Source organism: Chelonoidis abingdonii, chromosome 5 (assembly GCF_003597395.2).
Source record: "Chelonoidis abingdonii isolate Lonesome George chromosome 5, CheloAbing_2.0, whole genome shotgun sequence".
Lineage (NCBI taxonomy): Eukaryota > Metazoa > Chordata > Testudines > Testudinidae > Chelonoidis > Chelonoidis abingdonii.
In genome coordinates this window covers 14,451,752-14,472,349 of record NC_133773.1, presented here as the reverse complement: position 1 = coordinate 14,472,349, position 20,598 = coordinate 14,451,752, and the positions used below count along the sequence as shown (strand labels likewise).

The 20,598-nt window shown below is 44.9% G+C and overlaps 1 protein-coding gene across 1 annotated transcript in view; it reads left to right on the top strand.

Moving 5' to 3' along the window:
- CCDC158 (coiled-coil domain containing 158) overlaps positions 1-20,598 on the top strand; it is a 59,834-nt gene that overhangs the window by 3,657 nt on the left and 35,579 nt on the right. Inside the window, exons 4-11 of the mRNA XM_075066377.1 lie at positions 4,140-4,384; positions 4,724-4,833; positions 5,175-5,502; positions 7,611-7,687; positions 8,644-8,754; positions 10,151-10,265; positions 16,614-16,733; positions 19,870-20,067. Coding sequence (XP_074922478.1) covers positions 4,140-4,384; positions 4,724-4,833; positions 5,175-5,502; positions 7,611-7,687; positions 8,644-8,754; positions 10,151-10,265; positions 16,614-16,733; positions 19,870-20,067 — 1,304 coding nt within the window. The remainder of the gene's footprint in view (positions 1-4,139; positions 4,385-4,723; positions 4,834-5,174; positions 5,503-7,610; positions 7,688-8,643; positions 8,755-10,150; positions 10,266-16,613; positions 16,734-19,869; positions 20,068-20,598) is intronic.

Below are 20,598 nucleotides of genomic sequence, written 5' to 3'. Positions count from 1 at the left end.
TCCCTGGTGCCTTGCGAGAGGGATGTCATGGGCCAGGTACAGCAGCTTGTGGCGAAACTTCTGGGGAACCACCAGCTGCCTCCTGATCCCCCATGACTCTACTTCCCCTGGGGGAGCCCATTCTTGGTACAGGAACCCCTTCTCCCACAGGAACCTCTCCTGGCAACCTCTCCCCATGGAGGGATCTTTCTGCAACTCGGCCTGGAACTCAGCTACTGCGAAGGGATGAGGACCTGCTCCCTCCTGCCAGCTGGGTCTGAAGCCGCAGCCCCTCTTAGCCTTGTCCCTGGGCACTCCCTTCCTACCAGGGTAGGGTCCTTCACCTCCGGAGAGGTACCCTCCCCGAGGTCGGGGCATAGTGCCCTTGCCAGCTCTAGCTACAGGTCACGACCAGGGCACCCTGGGGTTGCTTGGCCTGTCCTTCAGGTCCCCCCCATCAACACCTCTGTGGGCAAATGATGGTGCACCCCCATGTCCTTGGGGTCCTCCTTGGGCCCCCATTTCAGATGTACCCTGCCATGGGCACCCTGAATCAGGTCTTGCCAACACCCATCAGGGTCAGGTAGGTGTTGGGCACTAACCAATCTGGGGCCACCACCTCGGGCTGGGCCAGCGTCACCTCAGCACCCATGTCCCAGTATCCATTGACCTTCCTCCCATCTATTTCCATGGGAACAAGGCACTTGCTCCGCAGGTATAGCCCCGCGCTCACCCTGTAAACGGAGAACCTAGTGTCCGGAGCATCCAGCCCCCCAGAGAACCTGGTCTGGGAAACTCCTCCCTCCTGAGCAGGTGGTAAGCTGCCAGCCCCCTTGCCTGGAAAGCCTGCCCCTTGTCTGGCTGGGTCTCTACTCAGTTAACCCGATGTGGGTTCGGTCTGCTCAGTCTGTACTTGAGCCTGGGGCACTGGGTCCATATGTGGCCTCTCTAGCCACAGTAATAGCAGCTCATATCCTGTTGGTCCCCTCGAGCCAGTCAGTTGGTCCTGACACTGAATGTCCCCCCGGGAGGGTGTTTTCCATGTTCCCCCATTGGAAGGTCCCAGGGTGACTCTCTCTTGGCAGGCCTGTTCCTCTGGGGACTCCTCTCTGCCACCCCCTGACCAGCTGTTCACAAAAACTTCAGCCAGCTGCCCTGCACATCTCGGGTTCTCTGGCTTTTTGTCCACCAACCACAGCCTCAGGTCAGATGGGCACCTCTCATACAGTTGCTCCAGTACAATCAGGTTAAGCAGGTCCTCCTTAGTTTGGGCCCCATCTGCCCACTTGTGGGTGTATCCCCACATCCGGAGGGCCAGTTCTAGATATGTGACCTCAGGGGTTTTACTCTCACTCCGGAATCTCTTTTGGTACATCTCGGGAGTCAGCCCAAACTCCCGGAGCAGGGCCTTTTTGAACAGTTCATACTCCCCTGCCTCCACCCCTTTCATTCGGCTACACATCCCTATGGATTTGGGGTCCTGCAAGGGGGTGAGAAACTGAAGCCTGTCTGCAGGGTCAACCCTGTGCAGCTCGCAGACCATCTCAAAGGCATTCAGGAAGTCATCTATGTCCTCCCCTTCCTTACGCCGGGCCAGGATGCACTTATCAAATCTCCATGCAGTCCTCACCACAGCCAGGGGCTCACTACTCCTCAGCTTGGCCTACTCCAGCTCATGCTGTCTCTGTCTCTCTTCATAGATTCATAGACTCTAGGACTGGAAGGGACCTCGTGAGGTCATCGAGTCCAGTCCCCTGCCCTCATGGCAGGACCAAATACTGTCTAGACCATCCCAGATAGACATTTATCTAACCTACTCTTAAATATCTCGCGCGGATGTCGAGCGTCGCCGGGAGGATCCCCTGCTGGGGGTGAGCTTCGCTGGCAGGATCCCCTGCTGGCTGGGGGGTCACGGTGCCCTCGGTATTCGCTGGGCTCCTCCCGCCCTTCCCTAGGCCTAGGAAGGGGGGGTCTCGGAAGCCCTCGTCCGCCGGCTGACCACTCCCAGGGGACAGACACTGGTGACTGCGCTGCATCTGCCAGGCTGCTTCCCTCAGAGACAGGGCTCCGTTCATTCATGTGGTCTCCCTGCCTCCAGCTGGGCAATCAGCTGGTCCTTGGTCAGTCTCCCTGTGCGCAGCCCCCTCTGCTTGCACAACTCCAGCAGGTCACACTTGCGCCGCTTGGCATACATCTTCCTGCTGGCCACTCACAGGTCGGGGTGCTCGCCGCTCCCACGGTTTCCAGGGGACCCCTAGTGCACCAGCCCTTCTTGAGGTCACCACCTCTCTGCCAGGGTCGAGCTGCAGACTCCTCCGCCCCTGGGACCGCTCGCTGCAATCCCCGGGGGACCCTGTTACTGCAAAGTCCTTCTCACTGGGCACACACTCCCAGGGGTTAATCACCCCTTCGTTTTACTGCTCCCCAGTCACTTACTGCAGGAAGCGCCGTCCACGGGGTGCAGTATATCCCACCTCTGCCACCAGTTGTCACGGAGTCTGGGGGAATCCGGCCCTGCACCCCTCTTCCTGGACCCCACAGTGACTTTTATCCAGCCAGTAAAACAGAAGGTTTATTGGACAACAGGAATGCAGGTTACAGCAGAGCTTGCAGGCACAGTCAGGACCCTCCATCAGGTCCTTCTGGGCTTTCAAGGGGCTTGGATCCTAGCTAGGATACCCTGAATTCCACCCACACAGCCCAAAACCAAAACTGACCTGCCCCTCCTCCCGCCGGCTGATTCCTTTGTCCCGCTTCCTGGGCAAAGGTGCTGACCCCCCTTCCCCCTGCTTGGCTCAGGTTACAGGCTTAAAGATCCTGTCCCTCACCTAAAGACATTCCCTGCTCTCCCATTCCCCACACAGACAGTCCCTACTCCATCACACCATCCCCTGTCATCCAGTTGTAGCTTCTGGCAGTCAGCAGTTTATGGACATTCAGAGAATAGGGTTACATCCCTGCCCATCTTGGCTAATAGCCATTGGTGGACCTATCCTTTGTGAACTTACTTATTCTTTTTTGAACCCAGTTATAGTTTTGGTCTTCACAGCGTCCCTTGGCAATGAGTTCTATAGGTTGACTGTGCATTATATGAAGAAGTACTTCCTTATATTTGTTTTAAGCCTACTGCCTATTGATTTAATTGGGTGACTTCTGGTTCTTGTGTTATACGAAGGGGTAAATAACACTTCCTTATTCACTTTCTCCATACAATTCATGATTTTTTATAGACCTCTGTCCTATCCACCCCCTTAGTCTCTCTTTTCTAAGCGAACAGTCCCAGTCTTTTTTCATCTCTCCTCATAGGATAGCTGTTCCATACCACTAATAATTTTTGTTGCCCTTCTCTGTACTTTTTCCAGTTCTAATATATCTTTTTGGAGATGGGGTGATCAGAACCTTATGTGATATTCAAAGTGTGGGCATACCAGGGATTTATATAGTGGCATTATGATATTTTCTCTGTTATTATCTATCCCTTTCTTAATCTGATTTTAGTGAATTAACAAAGTGGTGCAGATGTGCTATGATAGTGGATGGGGATTGGACATGTGTGCAAAGGTGGCTTTAATCTGCTTTTGCCCTCTCCTGATCCCTAGATTGCTATATACTGGATCCCCTCCAATGTAAATCAGGGCAGCTCCCAGATTGCCAGTGGTCCCAACTTGCAGTTAAGCCAGCCAGGGATCACTGGGGTGCAAGGATGCCCTGGCCATGCCTCTTTCACCAGCTCTAAGAGTGGGTGGCATAGGAGCTGCCCCGAGCTGTACCCCCTCCCTGGGGGTGATCATCCTGTAGTCTAAGAACTGAGGCCAAAGGGCCTGATTTACCATTGCCATGTACATTGTGGCAGCATTTTCAGCAGTGCCAAGTGAGAGTGCAGTGGGTTTAAAAAGTTACAAATCTGATCTTGCAGTGTCTCACGCCCACTCTGCACTCACTTTGCACTGGTGTACATAACAAGATGCACTGCAAGAATGGATGAGGCCTATACAATCCTTAGAAAAAGCTGACTTCTAAAGTATGTGGGCTTGATTCTCCACTGTCTTGAAGAGAATGGGCAGAACACTCATTTGGCTCTTGGTTTTCACAGGTATAAAGAATTATTTTATTTTCACATAAGGATTCAATTTTCAATATATAATATTCTCTCATTTCAGGTGCTGCTAGCCCACTTTTCAGCAATCAGAATGTATTAGCATCTTCCATTCGCAGCACAGTGATGGAAACCTCTACCTCTGCTAGTGCTGGCAGTAGTCCACCCAAAACTGTCTCGTATTCTAAATATGAAGTGGACATTGATACCCAGAAGAGAAGCACTACTTATCCTGGAAAAGAGCACATTGAGAGCATCTTGGAAGAGTACTCACAGCAAGTCAGAGATCTGCAGAAGAGGCTAAATGATGTGAGTTGAAGATTTTGGGCCAAATTCATGGGTGTGGCTGGCATGGCTTTCTTACATACCAGATTCCTGGACTGGCCAGGGGAGAGTTTGGTCATCGGCACATTTAGAGCAGCCTCTTACCTGTTCTCAGCTACCATAGCTCTCAGTGCTTCAGAACAGCAGCAGTTTTGCCATGCCCCCTCCAGTAGTGCCCCCAGTACACCTGCACCACAGCATTGAGCAACAACTGGATATCTGAGAACACTAAAAAAATGTATCTTATTGTAAATTACCATATTAGCCTTAGCTACATTTATTTTTGGTCAAATATTCAATAATTTGCTTGTTTTGTTTGTCCAGGACACTGAACTGCACGAACAACAGAAGTTCAGTTTAAGACAGACAATCGTTGATTTGCAGACCAAACTTCAGGAGGTGCAAATGGAGAGAGATGCTCTTGTGGATATCAGGTGTGTGCATACTTACATCAGAGACTAGCCCATTGTAGTGTATCTGGTAAATGATACACAGCTCCCATGTGGGCTTGGGAGGAAGAGAAGGACTGCAGCAGGTGATTGAACTGGTTCCCAAGTGCAAGGAGGGTTCTCCTGGAAGGAGCCTTGGGCAGCAGTAGTCATGGCAGAGTGCAAGGTCTGGCCCGTAGTTTCAGAAAACATACCAGAGTCCATAATTTGCAGAAATAGTGATTATAAACCCTCCCCCCTCCCCAATATCAGACAGGATAAAAACAAACATTGTACACCATTATCACTTTCAATATTTCTTGGATGTCTTCCTTTCTGAAATACAGACGAAGAGAATCCCAGACCCAAGAGGACATCAAAATACAGCTACAGGCTACAGTTCATGAACTGCAAACAGCTAACCACCTTCAGGAGGAGATGCTGAGGGAGGCCAACAGCCAAACTGAGCATCTGAAAAAGATGGTACATGGCCATGAGGAAGTGCTCCACGAACTACGGGGTGTCCTAGTGGACTATGAAGACAGCACAGGCAAGAGGGTGTATGAGCACGAGAACATCAGCGGTCTCCATATCCGCAACCTGGGCACAGCTTTTAGTAAAGTCCTGCGAGATTTAGACTCAGAGGTGTCGTATCTCAAAGGGAGGATTTTCCCGGTGAGTGGGGAGAACACTACTTTTCCTGACAGTTAGTGGTGTAAGCTTCCAGGTGACTATGCGTTATGTAAAAACACTCTGAGAGCCAAATCCACAAAGCAGTGCCTGGCTCAAGTAGCTGAATCCTTCCTTTGCCTCAGAGCAACTGTGGAGCCAATTCACAAAGGCTGCTTCGGGGTGCTGCATGATCCCCGTGCATACCACTCCCACCTCCTGCACAAGAGAGCTCCAGAGAAACCAGGTAGTGGTGGATCCCCTGGCCCTGTCCAGTCACCACTCTTGGGAGCCCTGGGAAAGCTATTTTCGCTCAATATATCAATTTGCCTTCCTATAAAGCTGCAAGGTCTTGTGATTTTCAGCAGTTCCCTAGCTCCTAAGCTGAGTCTCTTTTGGTTATCTTCTGAACATACTTGAAAGCCAAAATTTTACAGCTGTTGCACCAGTTCAGCAGTACCTTCAGTATGAAAAGTTAGCCATTGGATTGTTATGCTGGAAGATAGTGTTAATACCTGTCCTCAATTCTAGACCTGGGTAAAATCAGTGGGTGCACTAAGCACTTATGAAGAAGCAGACAAAGGCCCTTTGTGTAGCAATAGGTGAAATAATAGATGCCACTGCCCAGGACTCGAGCCAGTATGGCAAGGCCTGAGGAGAAACTAAGCCATGCGGGCAGAGGGATATCCTTGGGGACTGATTGCAGACACAGGTGCTGGGATATTGACACTGGTTGGTGGGGTGGGTGTCTGTGGCTGTCAGAGGAAGAAAGATGTAAAAAGTCAAGAGAAAGCCAGCAGACAGTGAGAGAAGTAAGTCATGAGGATGGTCCTGAGAGGAATCAAAGGCAGCTCCTTGGCGGGAAAGGGCTTGCTTAAAAGTAAGCTTGGAAATTGTGAACAAGGAAACTGGCTGCTGTTGTGTGTTCCTACTGTGTTCAGGAAAACAGGTCTTTGTATACATTCTTTGTTAATGGTATCAAAGAAATACCTGGCTCCATCATCAGTTTCGCCTCCTAATGGAAACAATGCAGTGATGCCCCAAATATTGGCCAAAGGGCAACAATATTAATCAGTAATGGCCTGAATCTGTACAGTGCTGAGCACATCTTGTGATATGTCAAGGGCCCTCAACTTCTGTTGATTTAGGTGGAAGTTAAGCGCGCTCAGCCTTTTGTGAGATGAAGCCCTACAGAAATCAGTGCTGGCTGTCAAAGACTCCTTTGTCTGACACTATGTCATTGGCTTAGGGCCAGATTGCACCTTTGCCACCATGCTGGTGGACAAGCAAGTGAAGACCTTGTCTTCATTAGGACAAAAAAGGTGTGTTCTTAACTCGCCTGCTAACTCAAGTAAAATCCTAATGAAGAGGACAAGGAATTGTGTAGTTTTACACAAGTAAGCTCTTTGGGGCAGGAACTTCCTTTATTCTACCTGTACAGCACTAGCACAGTGAAGCTCTGGTCCATGACTGGGGCTGCCAGACACTGTGATAATACAAATAATAAATAATAATAATTAGTAGCTCAAGGTAAACCCCAAGGTCCCCTATAGTTTTTAACTCAACCTGCTAACTTGTGTAAAAACTATAAATGCCTTTACTTCAGATCACATCCTAGTGAAGACTGATAACTCAAGGTAAGAACACCCTTTTTTCCTAATGAAGACAGACTGAGAGGGCACAAAGAGCTTCACGCCCTTTACACATCCCATTCATTGGCCAGCTACACAGGAGTCTTTGAGCTCAGGTCAGCTCAAAGCTCAGCTTTGAGTCTGTAGTGCTTTCTACACTAGTCCATGGAAAAAGGGCAGGCAGGAGTCCAACTGTGACCATATTCCCCACTGGCAGCAGGCCAGGCACAGAGGAGCAAATTCTGTAACAACTTTTAGGAGGAGCACACTGCCTGAACTCCCACTTGGGTGATGTGTCTCTGTACTGTCCCCAACTCAGCTCTGTAGTTTACAGCCAGAATTTAACCTTGCTTGTGCGAGTAATGCAAACTGAACCTTGGTTTGTTAAACTGTAGTTAACTATTGATTTAGATTGTGTTTTCATTTACTAGTGAGTAAGAGTGATTGCTCACTATAAACAACATTGTAATTTACTTACAACAGTTGGAGGAACAACTTGAATCACTGAAAAAAGAATCACAGGCCAAAACAGAACTTCTGCTTCAACAACATCAAGATAGGTACCTTTTCCCTGTTTAATCACTAGTATAGTTCAGGCACCATCACTTCCTCACTTTTCCAGGATTAATTATTTTTTGTACCAGATGCTGATACTATAATAAGTGTGGGGTGCAGTAGCAGTCAGTATTATTGAGGGTTTATCTGTTTCTATTCTAGCTTTGTGTTTTTAAATGCTCATAAATTCCTGACACATTTAACAATTTCCAGACATGATCTCTGCTGAAAGGTCAATATTTTGGAAGTGTCTGAGCAAAACCATTTCCATTGGGTTGTAGTAGGAGGATTTTCTGACTTTTGTGTTCTTTACCATGTCATATTAATATTTTCCTAATATAGACATGTTTGTTAATGACTAGAACTAAACCATTTAAATCATTCTTGTGTGGAGAGCAGCATTATTGTTAAAGCTGGTTAGGATAAAATCAATAACTTTACAAAGTATGATGGAAAATAGAGGTATTTTAAGTAACACTGCAAAAATGTTTACAGTGCTTTTTGCCTTTTGCTTTTTTCAAATCAAGGCTCTTCCCCTCTCTCTGATTAAAATAAGTAACTGAGCTTGCTATTTATGTAGCTAATGCAGATTGTAGTACACCTTGTCTAGTACATGGTAATGCTTTAATGTAAATAACAATGTGGGGATGACATGACTTTTAATTGTCATCTTTTATTTTCCTTGTTTTTCCCCTTATCTCTTTCTTGTTTTTGTTTTTGTTCAAAACTTTGGCCTTCCTTGGTTCAATAAATTGCAACTTCTCCAACTTTCTAATTGAATTATCTAGTTATGTCATCAAAATAAACTGTGAATTAATTTTATACAATTGATTACATTCATGATAAATCCCCCAAATCTTTAAACTTGTGACTACTGGGGAAATATTCTTTTCTGTACAGTTTATGCAGTGGGAAATACCTTGTCTACAATTGTAACCAGTATTTTTTTTTTAAAAAATAGGATTGAGCAACTAATAAATGAACATGAACAGGAGGTGGCAGCACTGACTGACAAAACCAACAGCGCACGCAGCCATGCAAATAGTATCCAAAGCCAGATGGAGATCATTCAGTATGTTTCTCAGTTATACTGTAGAACACATTAAAATAACCTTGCTTCTAGAGAGGTCTCCCTCTGCTAGCGTACACTCTCTGCTGGCATGATAAGATTTCCTAGTAACTTTGCTTCAGAGTTAATCAACCACTGCAGAAATCATGGGAGGCGAAATCTAGAAAGGGCACAGAATAGATAGGGGGGAACATAGTCTTGTGCTTAAGGCAAAGCTCTGAGAATCAGGAGACATGGAAACTGACTCTCAGTCAGAAGCAGGGTAAGTCAAATGAGTCATTGGAGTTACTCCGGTTCAGGTGAGAGGAGAATCAGTCCTTGGCTCTTTTCCTGACTGACGTAAATTTCTTTTTGTGACGTTGAGCAAATCTCTAAGTCCTGAGTTATGAGCAACTCCTGCAACACTGCACAGTAGCGGAGTGAACAAGAACCTTCTTCACTTGCACATCTGCATGGGGAATGCTCACAATAGCATTCTCTGCAATCTCTATCACAGGGACTGCTTCTCTTCCTCCCCTCTTTGGGAAGCAGAACTGGGAAAATGTGGGACCACAGCCCTGCTATACCTACCCACAGAGCAGGAAAAGATTGCTGCGGGGAGCATTCTGCACCAGCTTTATATAAATTAAGCAGAAGTGGGGCTGTGCAGAAATGACTGGAGTCCTTAACTATCAAGAGTTGGTAGGATTCTGGTCCAAAATTCATTCCCGACAATATATTTCTTGTCATCTGTATCACAAACAAAAATGGATTAATTCTTTTGATGTTTACTGGCAGAAATAAATAGTGATGAATCTTATAGAAGATACTGTGGAAAAGCCACATATATGGCCAGTGTTGGCATTGCTAATAATTGAGTGACTGGAAAATGGCATGCTGATTCCCTGTTGATGGTCCCTTGATGACTTGTAGGTCAGATGTGCTCAGTTTACATGTTAAAAGATGAGTTTTCTATCTGCCAACCCTGCAAACTCAACCTGGGGTTTGGAAGTCAAATTGGGCCATGTGTGACTTCCACATAATCGCCCATTATAAAGATTCGCTGAGCTGTATTCTGCCCAGAGTTCCACTTGTGCAGTCCTCTGGTGCAACTAAAGACAGACTCTAGCTCCCCAGTTAAAACTTAGTTAACATGTGTTGATGATACATCACCCAGAATTGTAAACAGATAAAAGCAGTAACGCCTTATTTTTATCATTAAATTAACCAAATATGATTGAATACAGAGGGGGCAGATCTGTTAAGCAAGAAGGTGCCATTTTTATATTTTCACATTTCAGACTGCAACTACACTTAATACAGTGAAGTCTAGGGATCACATCCTTAGCATAGCTGTGTATGTGTCATCCTTTGGCAGCGCTCACAATTTTTTTTTCCTTCCTTTCAAAATTTTTCTTAGAGAACAAACACGAAACCAGAATTCAATGTACATGCGTCAGGTCAGTCAGCTGGAATCCACTGTTTCTCAGCTGCGTTCTGAATTACGAGAAGCTAAAAGGATGTATGAAGACAAGGTGTGTGTGAACTGAAGTGTTCGTAATAGCTCCAGCTGAACTTGGTACCTGGGTTTTCTCCTGAAATGCCCTGTATAGGTCAGAAAAAGACAATCACACTCTCATTTGAAAAGGTGTTGTTTCAGAGAAATTCAATGGCTGATCAGATAGATCACTATTCTTTTATCCATGGCACTGTTTTTCTTTCCAAACTATTGTATTGTATTATATACCATGTTTAAGCATAGGAGCAGGCTTGAAGTAGTTTCCATTATATACAGGGTTTGCAGTTTGGTTCAATGTCTCTCAGCACCTCTGCTGTAAAAATTGTTCCAGCACCCCTGATTTTAAGAACAAATGACATTGTTCTCTAACAAACAGATTAGAGGAGCACACAGATCAAAATTAGTGGCAAATGATTCCATCTGGGAATCAGTACAGAGGACCATAGACTTTAAATAGCAGTTGTATATGTGGATCAAAGACATTATGTCTCCTAGAAAGTCAGAGAATGTAACAAGACGACACAATTAGGCAATTAAAAAGAGCTTCTTGCATGAGCCATAGCACCCAGAAGTGTTCTCCAGTAACTTTCTGTCTTGGGAAATCAAAGAGGAAACTAATCTGCTGTAAACAAATCAAGAGCCCTAATCGGCATCTGGAATATTAATTTTTTACCCATTAGTTAAAGGAAACTTGTTGATTAGGTCAAATAAAGCTGCTGTAATTGGCAATTCAGACCTAAATGCTTTGGCCAGAGAAAGAGAGAGAATCTTAGCCACACCACAAGTACAGGCCGAGGCACTTTGGTCTTGAATCACCAATTATAGCAGCTTCATTTGACCCAGTCAACAAGCTTCCTCACAAATCCTTTATTCTGTTTACCAATCTCCTCTCCCATCTACCTATCCACAGTCCCAAATGAGACAGTTCATTTGGCTGTCTCATGAACATGCCTTCTCTCAGGGGTTCTCTCAAAGGTTTTCATAGGGTAGATCATACTTTAATAGTGAGAGTGTGGTCTCAGCCACCTCCCCTTGCAGCTTCCCAGTCACGAACCATTTGGAATCACATAAAACCCCTGTGGCTACGACAGCAATTGCTTGTGTAGAAAAACGGTGTTAGTATTTAAGTATTTTGAAGTGACCCAGGTGGAAAGACAGCGTTTGTCAGCACCTGCAGGTTCAAGCTGCTTTTCTTCTTCATAGCAGCAAGTTTGATAGCACACGGAAAATCCCTGACTTAGAATATGGACAGCAAATCTTTTTCTTACACTTCTACCTTTTGGTGATCCATTACCTTAGACAAATGGAGAGAAGTTCACTCCAGGGAGTTCCACTCCAGAAGTTCACTCCATCCATTCACTTTTCTGAGAATTTATTTCATGTCACCTCTCCACCTCAATTCCACATCCCTTTCTGGGATCCCTCTTACAAGAAAATACAAAGACTGAAGTCAGTGCTCTTCCCCAAACGGGAACAGAAGAGTTACTTCAGCAGTAATTGAGAGTGGTGTTGTATTGCCATTATTTCTTCATTCCCAAATACATGAGACTTACGGAAACTGAACACATACATCAAAAAGTTCCGTTTCTGTGTGGTGATGATGGTAGCCTCTACAGTATAATTCTTTCTCTGAGTTCACAAGGTTGGTTTGAGACTGTACCCCTAAAGAATGCCTATTTCAATATAATATCTAGCTCTCTCTTCAAAAATACTTGAGGCTCTGCACAAGTGAAGGCCGCTACCCAGAATGACAGACTTCTTTCAGGATATGTTCCCCATCAAATATGGGTTGTAATTGTTTGATGATACCCCATATGGGTTCCAGTGTGAGGTGGTAGGTGACAACTAGAGGTGTGTAATCATTTCTCTCCCCCTCATGACTGGAGGGGTATTAACGGACCCAGGGAAGTCCTGATAACACAGCTCCATTGGAGCTCCATTGTCAGGGAGCCCGGAATCCCAAAGTAAGTAGTGGGCCTCTGTGCAGATGATCCTTGTCTCTTGTGCATCCCCCAGCATCCACTGGTCTTTGGTGATGGGACCATGGCTCATTGGGCAGGGAACACTCAGAGGAAATCCACAAAGAGATTTTCCCTGCACAGCAGTAGATTACTCTGATTCACTAACCACAACATTTTGTGTGCCCTTTTCTTTAGAATTTCCATTTCCTTATTCCCTTCCCTGGACTTAGGTCTTTTGGTTTCATAGATAATACTGCTGTGATTCTGACATCTCATAATTATTATCTGAGGATACTTTCTCTTTTTCCTTAGAGGCTGACCTAAAAATGTTTGCTCTCTGCAAAATTAGAGCTGACATCTCATGCAATAACGTTTGACTTCTGGAGTCAAATCCTGCTTATGTTACACATCATGTTAACTTTGGCAGCCTTTTCCTGCTTATTAGTGGAAAGCTGCTCCCATTGTAGAGCTGTTGTATGATTTGACATAGTTATTATTCACTGTTCAAGAAAGGCCCAGAAAGGAAATACCAGGGATATGGTAGGTCAAGCTTGAGGTACCATGGCACAGATAAGTTGTGCATTTGAAAGCAGGCCAACCTCTGTCTGGCTCCACTTACTGCTCTGTTTCACGTGCATCAAAATTCATTCCATACTGTTTCAAAACAAGCACCATATATCTCAAACCAAACAATTTTTTCTTGGGCTTGTAAATTAATCTATTATGTTCCATCTGTGGCAGAAGTGCAGTTTACCATGTACTTTTTCATGTAGATGACCTTAATAAATTCTGTTTGGCATAAACAGAGCAGCACACTATACTAGAATCATATTAATGTCGGGTTGGAAGGGACCTCGAGAGGTCATCAAGTTCAGCCCCCTGCACGGAGGCAGGACCAAGTAAATCTACACCATCCGAGAGAGACAATGTGGCTGAGGTAATATCTTTTACTGGACCAATTTCTGCTGTTGAGAGAGACGAGCTTTCAAGCTTTTCCAGAACTCTTCTTGAGGTCTGGGAAATGTACTCAGAGTGTCACAGCTAAATACAAGGTGGAGCAGATTGTTTAGCATAAGTGGTTAACAGATTTCAAGGTGAAGTGGCCGTTAACACCTTTCCCGTCATATGGGGGAAAAGGAGGGGGAAAAAGTTGGGAGCGGGATTTAGTGGGTTATCGATTGTTGTGATAAGCCAAAAATCCAGTGTCGCTATTCAGTCCTTGGTGGGGGAGGGATAGCTCAGTGGTTTGAGCATTGGCCTCATAAACCCAGGGTTGTGAGTTCAATCCTTGAGGGGGCCATTTGGGGAACTGGGGTAAAAATCTGGGGATTGGTCCTGCTTTGAGCAGGGGATTGGACTAGATGACCTCCTGAGGTCCCTTCCAACCCTGATATTCTATGATTCCATATGAATTTAAGCTCCCAGACTCATCTTTTGAACCTGTTGTGCAGGTTTCCTTTGAGGATGAGAACTGAGAGGTCAGATATGGAGTAATCGCTTTGTGAAATGTGTTCACCCACGGGTGAAATGGATGGTGTTTTTGTCTTTTATAATTTTTCTGCCTGAGTTCATTTGAGAGCATAGTAATTGTCTCGCTTCACCCAGATAGTTGTGATCAGGGCATTTAGTGCACTGGATGAGGTACACCACAAGTTTTGACAGACATAGGTAGGACCCAGGGATCCTGAAAAGTGGGGTGGGGCGGGGGGAGTTGATCATTGTAGCTGTGGAGGTATGTCTACAGGTTTTGCCTCTGTTGTTCTGGCAGGGTCTGGTGCCACTATGAGTTTGTGAATCCTGGTCTGTGGGGAGTTTGCTTCTGACAATGAGCTTAGAGAGGCTGAGGAGTTGTTTGAAGGCCAGAAAAAGGGGTTTAGGAAAGATTTCTTTCAGGATGTGGTCCCCATCAAATATAGGTTGTAATTGTTTTATGATAACCCATGTGGGTTCCAGTGTTAGGTGCTAGGCAACAACTAGGGGTGTGCAATCATATTTCCCACCCACCCACCGACAACTGGAGAGGTGTTTATGGGCCATTTCCACTTGAATCGTCCCTTGAAATATGTGTTACCAACATGCTAAACAATCTGTTCCACCTTGCATTTAGCTGTGACACTGAGTACATTTCCCAGACCTGAAAAAGAGCTCTCTGTAAGCTCCAAAGCTTGTCTCCCAAACCAACAGAATTTGGTCCAATAAGAGTTATTACCTCATCCACCTTGTCTCTCTAACAGCCTGGGACCAACACAACCTCAGTTCTAGACCATCCCTGGCAAGTGTTTGTCTGGAAGATGCCGTCCCTATATCTCTGACTGCAGAACACAATCTTTGGGCATTTTTCCCTTTTGGAATTCTTAACAAAAACAGAAAGCCAGAATTTTATGTGCAATACTTCTCCAAATGTTACTAACTACAGCAAACATCACTTTCAGATACCTGCGCCTGGCTTGCTCCACAGTCTTGGCACGGATCCAGTCCTGGCTCCGTACCAGCCTCTAGCCTTGGCTGCTGGTCGTGACTCCATTCCCGGCTCCATTCCTGGGGGCAGGGCTGGGAACGGAGCCAGAGCTGGTCGTGGGCCCGGCTGCTGGCTCTGATTGCAGCCCAGCTCTGGCTCCACCCCAAGCCTTGGCCCCTGGGAGCAGCCCTGCTCCCAGCCCCACCCCCAATTGCAGCCCTTGCTTTGGCCCCTTTACCTCCGTCTGCGTCCCTCCCCCTTCCCCGAGATGCAGCATCATTCCGGTGGGGTGTATGGACAGGAGTTAGGGGGTGCACGACCCTCAAGAGTTTGGGGATTGCTGCATTAGAGAAGGTTTACCACCTCCAGGTGGAGAAACCTATTTGTTTGCCCATAGATTTGATAATGTATCTATGATGAAGGAATGCAGCTCCCTGCAGTATTGTAGATATTATTAGCTTCATCAGCTATTTCTGCAGACACGCAGACCCTTACACTCAGGCCATGGCATATCTGAAGGATTTCACATCATCTTTAAGAACAAAGTGAATATGACCAGACATACAAGCATTTTTAGAAGAAATTGGGTAGTATAGGGTAAGCTATTATTTTTGTACTGCTTCATCTGGACATCATTCCCACGCTGTGTTTGGCAAGGGACTCTCCATACGCTGCCAAATCCTGGCTCAGATTGTCCTCAGGAGATCCATGCATGAAGGGCTTTCTCCATTAGCAGATCTGTCCGAGATGGAAGTGAGGGGGCCAGCCCCCTTGGTAATACCTTCCCACACCTCTGGAGCCTACAGAGGGCTCTCCACTGGGTTGGGCTCTCACCGGAGGAGGGGAGGGGTCAGCTCAGGGAGTGGGTAAGATTGTATGGACCATCATTCTCCCCAGCCCCCCCAAATATTAAGTAATATGTCCTTTCCAGTAGAGCCCCACCATACGGGGACTATAGGAATGGCTCTAAGGGCAACTGCAGACAGAAAAGGCCCTGGGAGTGGTCCTTTAATGTTACTCTTCTAGCAAGCAGAGGAGTTACCAGGAACCCCACAGCCAGTCCTGACCTTCTTTCTATCCAGAGAGCATTATAGGTCTTAGAATCAGAATTGCAGCTCAGTAACAGGGAGGGCAAATCCTGCCTCTACCAGGCTTTGGGATAAGACTCATTGAGGAGATCCTTATGGAGCTGTCCTGTACTCTCCTGTTGGATAATGACAGCATCATTGGCATGATGGTCCCCCTCTCCACTGGTCTGAAAGGCAGGAGTTTTGAGGTCACTCCTGAATAAACTGGTTAGGCAACTGTATTAATAATCAGAACATGTAATTATAATTGCATTATAGAGAGAACAGTTTACTGCTTCTGTCCTATGCCAATGAAAGGTTGGTTGGTTGTTTTTTAAAGAAGGCAAAAAGGTAATTTCAAGATCTTAGTCGAGCCAAGAAAGATTTTAGATTTTGAAGTGCACTTCTTTGAGAAGTGTTTCAATAGCATAGTAGGTGGTACTAGGTTTATTATCACACAGTGACTCCTTAGCAAATGTGCTCAATTTTCAAGTAAAAATGTTGATTTATCTGACTGCCAACCATGCAATATCAACTTAGAATCTGCAAGTCAAACTGGTTTTTTTCCTAGCTCAGACATTACCAACATAAAGATTCCGCATTTAGACTGTAGTTAACAATTCTCTTGATGAGGTTTGAGTGGGAATAGAATCCAGCTCACTCTCCCCTAGCTGTGTTGGCTCTCCAGGACTAACAATAACAGTAAAAACTCATTTTAATCCCTAAAACAAGCAGATACATCTCTGAATACACACAGGGAACAGATCTGCTGAGTACAGCAGCACCTTTTGGACACAGTCACTTTTCAAAGTAGAACTGTCCCATAAGATAATTATCCCCAGCTGTTAACATTCTTTTTATTTGCATGCATATTTTAGATAGAAGATTTGGAAAAGCAACTGCACCTGGCTCATTCTGAGATGGCAGAGGCACAAACTGAACGGGATCAATACAGTCAAGAATCTGGAAATCTGGATGATCAGCTTCAGCAGCTGCTGGTAGGAATTTGGGATATTAATAAACCATTGAAGAACAATTCATAGGGGAGTTCCATTTTAGTAATCAGTTTGTCTCTTAATCAGTTGAATACATGGATTAAATCTTACCTTCTAATAGCTTTTGTTTTTATTGTTGTGGTTGTATGGGCACATTGCCTATTATGGAAAGCTGGCAGCCTCTTTATAATTAAGACTGAGACTTACTATAAATTTAATCCTCCTGCCCCAGAAATCCTCAGAAAGATCTGAAAAGAGCACATTCAATGCAGGCATATCCCTGGTAGCTGGGCGTGGCATAGCAGACTCTCCTTCATTTTCTGCCAACGCCTGCTCTGACCTGGAAGTGGTCTGCCTGTTCTTATGACCTCAGCCCCCTGGCCAGGCCACATTTAGTCCCACCCCTTCTAGGTTAACAAGAAGTCTTGCAAATAATCGTTCCAATCCTTACTTTGGCCCTCAACTCTGGTCCCCACAGTCCCTACCAGCCTTCATTCAGGGATTCAACCATAACCTCTTCCCAGGAGTTTCACACTATGTACCACAGTGAAAGACAGGGGAACCCAGACCCCTCTTTTACACTGGGCCCCTATAGTCAGCAGCCAACATCTGCTCCATCAGACTCTTTGCTGCTGCTTCCCTGGACATTCTCCTTCCATGGCCTTTTTCCAGACTTCTCCCTACAGATTCTCTAGTTTCATCTTTCTTTTAGTTACCAGGACTCTCAGGGCACTTCCCTGGGTCCCCCAATAAAATCCCAAACTAGAAGCACAAACTTAAACAAACTTCTGCCCTTCTCAGGCTCTCATTTAATCTCAGGTTCCCCTGCTCTGTTTCTCACTTAAGCATCTACCAGGGTTCGCTCTCTCTCTCGCTCGCTCGCTCTGGAAGTCCCAATTCTGCCTTTTTAATGAGCTTACTCCACCTCAGTACTTGCTCCATGTCTCTCCTAGACTCTTACCAGCATCCTCTATTCAGGAAAGGATCCCAGGGAGCTTTCTCCTTGACCCCACCAGTCTCTCTCCCTTATTACCAAGGGAGGCACTGCAGGACTCTTTCTCCCCACAACCATCCTCTAGGTTGGGCTTCCTCTCTTTATACTAACAACCCAGCTGGGATTCTTCTTTCCTTGGGCCTGGCCCACCCTTCAGGTACAACCAGGTACCCTAATTGGGCTCTCTACTGCAGTTAATTGTTTCATTACTTATATGGAGCACATATCTCATCACAAGTTCATTTCCATTAGAAACCCAGGAAATTCAGAGCTAAGGTTAACATTAAAAGAAATGCAGATATTTGAAACTATGAAAATCACAGTTAAGGCTCCCAAATATAAGAACAGCTGGCATACTGGGTCAGATCAAAGGTCCAGTATCCTGTTTTCTGACAGTGGCCAATGCCAGGTGCTTCAGAAGGAGTGAGCAGAACAGGTAATCATTGAGTGATCCATCCCGTCACCCATTCCCATCCTTAACTCTGACCCCATACCTAAGCTAGGTTAGCATCCCACCTTTTTTCCTTTCATATCTACTTCGTAAGATTATTTTTTTTGATCCAGGACTTTCCTAATTGCTTTATATAGTCCCTGGCCATAGACTGAAGACATCTTAAATGGGAAAAAACAAAACAAAAACACACTGTACCTACACAGCTTGCACAGATAGTAGCAAAATTGTGTATCACAGATCATTGGTTTCATACATACACCCTATTTCCAATGCTAAGTGTAATACTTCATCATCACGCTCATCTTTTGCTCTGTGTATGAGTTCTGTAATTTCATGATCGGGTTTTGGGAGGTTAGTGTACCAACTTTCTGTGTAGTGTCACTTGTACAATAGGTGACACATGGAATCTGAAGAGAGTTTTGCATGATTGCATTCTGTATGCTGTTTAAAACAAACAAAAGGTGTTTTTTCACACAACACACAGTCAGTCTGGGGAACTCTTTGCCAGAGGATGCTGTGAAGGCCAAGACCATAACAGGGTTCAAAAAAGAACTAGATAAGTTCATGGAGGTTAGGTCCATCAATGGCTATGAGCCAGGATGGGCAGGGATGGTGTCCCTAGCCTGTTTGCCAGAGGTTGGAAATGGGAGACAGGGGATGGATCATTTGATGATTATCTGTTCTGTTCATTCCCTCTGGGGCACCTGGCATTGGCTACTGTTGGAAGACAGGATACTGGGCTAAATGGACCTTTGGTCTGACCCAGTATGGCCGTTCTTATGTTCTTATCTAATCAAGAATGTGTAAAGTATATCTTTTCCTGTGAACTCTTTATAGTGTAGAGAAGGCTGGAGTCAGGACAATTAAGAGTAAAGGATTCTAGTTTTATGATCACTGATTAAATGTAACTGTAATAGATGAATAAGGTAGTCTCAGTTTCTAATATTCTTCAAGGCATTGGGGGAAAAGTTAAATTTGTTTCAATGCCTTTACTGTGTATGTTCATTCTTTCACTCTCTGAGCCTCTCATTTCATTCCCCTTTTCTTTGGCTTTTAGTGTTCTGCGTGCTGCCTCCACTTCCAAAATGTCAGCCTCTTCAAGTTCTACTAAGAATTCTGCTAATCCCTTTTTTAATTAACATCTTCTAAATTGCCTAAAAATTTTGGATTGTGGCATCAGTTTTTGAAACTTTACATTTGTTTCTGAGCTAAAAATGATTGATAAAACGTACAACAAATTGCTGTTTGCAAACAGAGTCAATCAAGCCATGAAATTAGGGTTCTCATTATTGTTAAAGGTGGATGATTTCCTTCCTTGCCATGTACTGTAGTATTTGTATTTTCACTTTTAATTTTTATACAATGTGTTTTTTTGCATTTTGCTGATTTTTTTGGCTAGGGTATGTTGGCATAGAAATGGCATCAAAGGCTTCAAGTCTTGAAATGTTAAATAAGATATTGACAGCAGTAGTACTTAGAAGAGGATCAGTTTAAACCTACTGCTGTGTTGAAGGATGGTGCCTCAGAAGCATCAAACTAGCTGTTCACCAGAAATCCTGGGTTTTATTCGGTGTAAAGATATAGTAATAATGATTTAACTATATTACTGACTGTTGCTAATATTAAAGAAAACAAAAGACAGGATGGCTTTATGATTTAAAGAGGACAATGGCTGCTGTAATTTCTTGTAGGCTGATCTACATAAAAAAGAGATGGAACTGAGTCTGGAAAAGGAGCAGAACAAGCGGCTTTGGGATCGGGACACTGGCAACAGCATCACCATTGACCACTTACGGAGAGAACTGGACAACAAGAATATGGAATTGCAGCGCATGGAGAACATAGTGAAAACAATGAAGACCGAGTGTCAGGGACAAATGGAACGTCAGGTCAGGAAGGAACTACTGAGTGGTATTATTATCATTGAGAGGTTTCCCATTCCCATACACCTAGATATATACCAGGGGTAGGCAACCTCTGACTTGGGTGCCGAAGGCAGCGCGCAAGCTAATTTTCAGTGGCACTCACACAGCCCAGGTCCTGGCCACCAGTCCAGGAGGCTCTGCATTTTAATTTAATTTTAAATGAAGCTTCTTAAACATTTTAAAAACCTTATTGACTTTACATACAACAATAGCTTAGTTATATATTATAGACTTATAGAAAGAGACCTTCTAAAAATGTTTAAATGTATTACTGGCATGCAAAACCTTAAACTAGAGTGAATAAATGAAGACTTGGCACACCACTTCTGAAAGGTTGCTGACCCCTGATATATACTAAAAATAGCTCTGTTTTTGTTATCCTAGTTGGAACATGAGCAGCATCTATACCTAAGCTGCCAGAGGTTTTCATTCTAATGCCCTAGTTTTGATCACTCATAACTTTCTGGAACTTTCACCTGCCAGTCAGAAATTTTC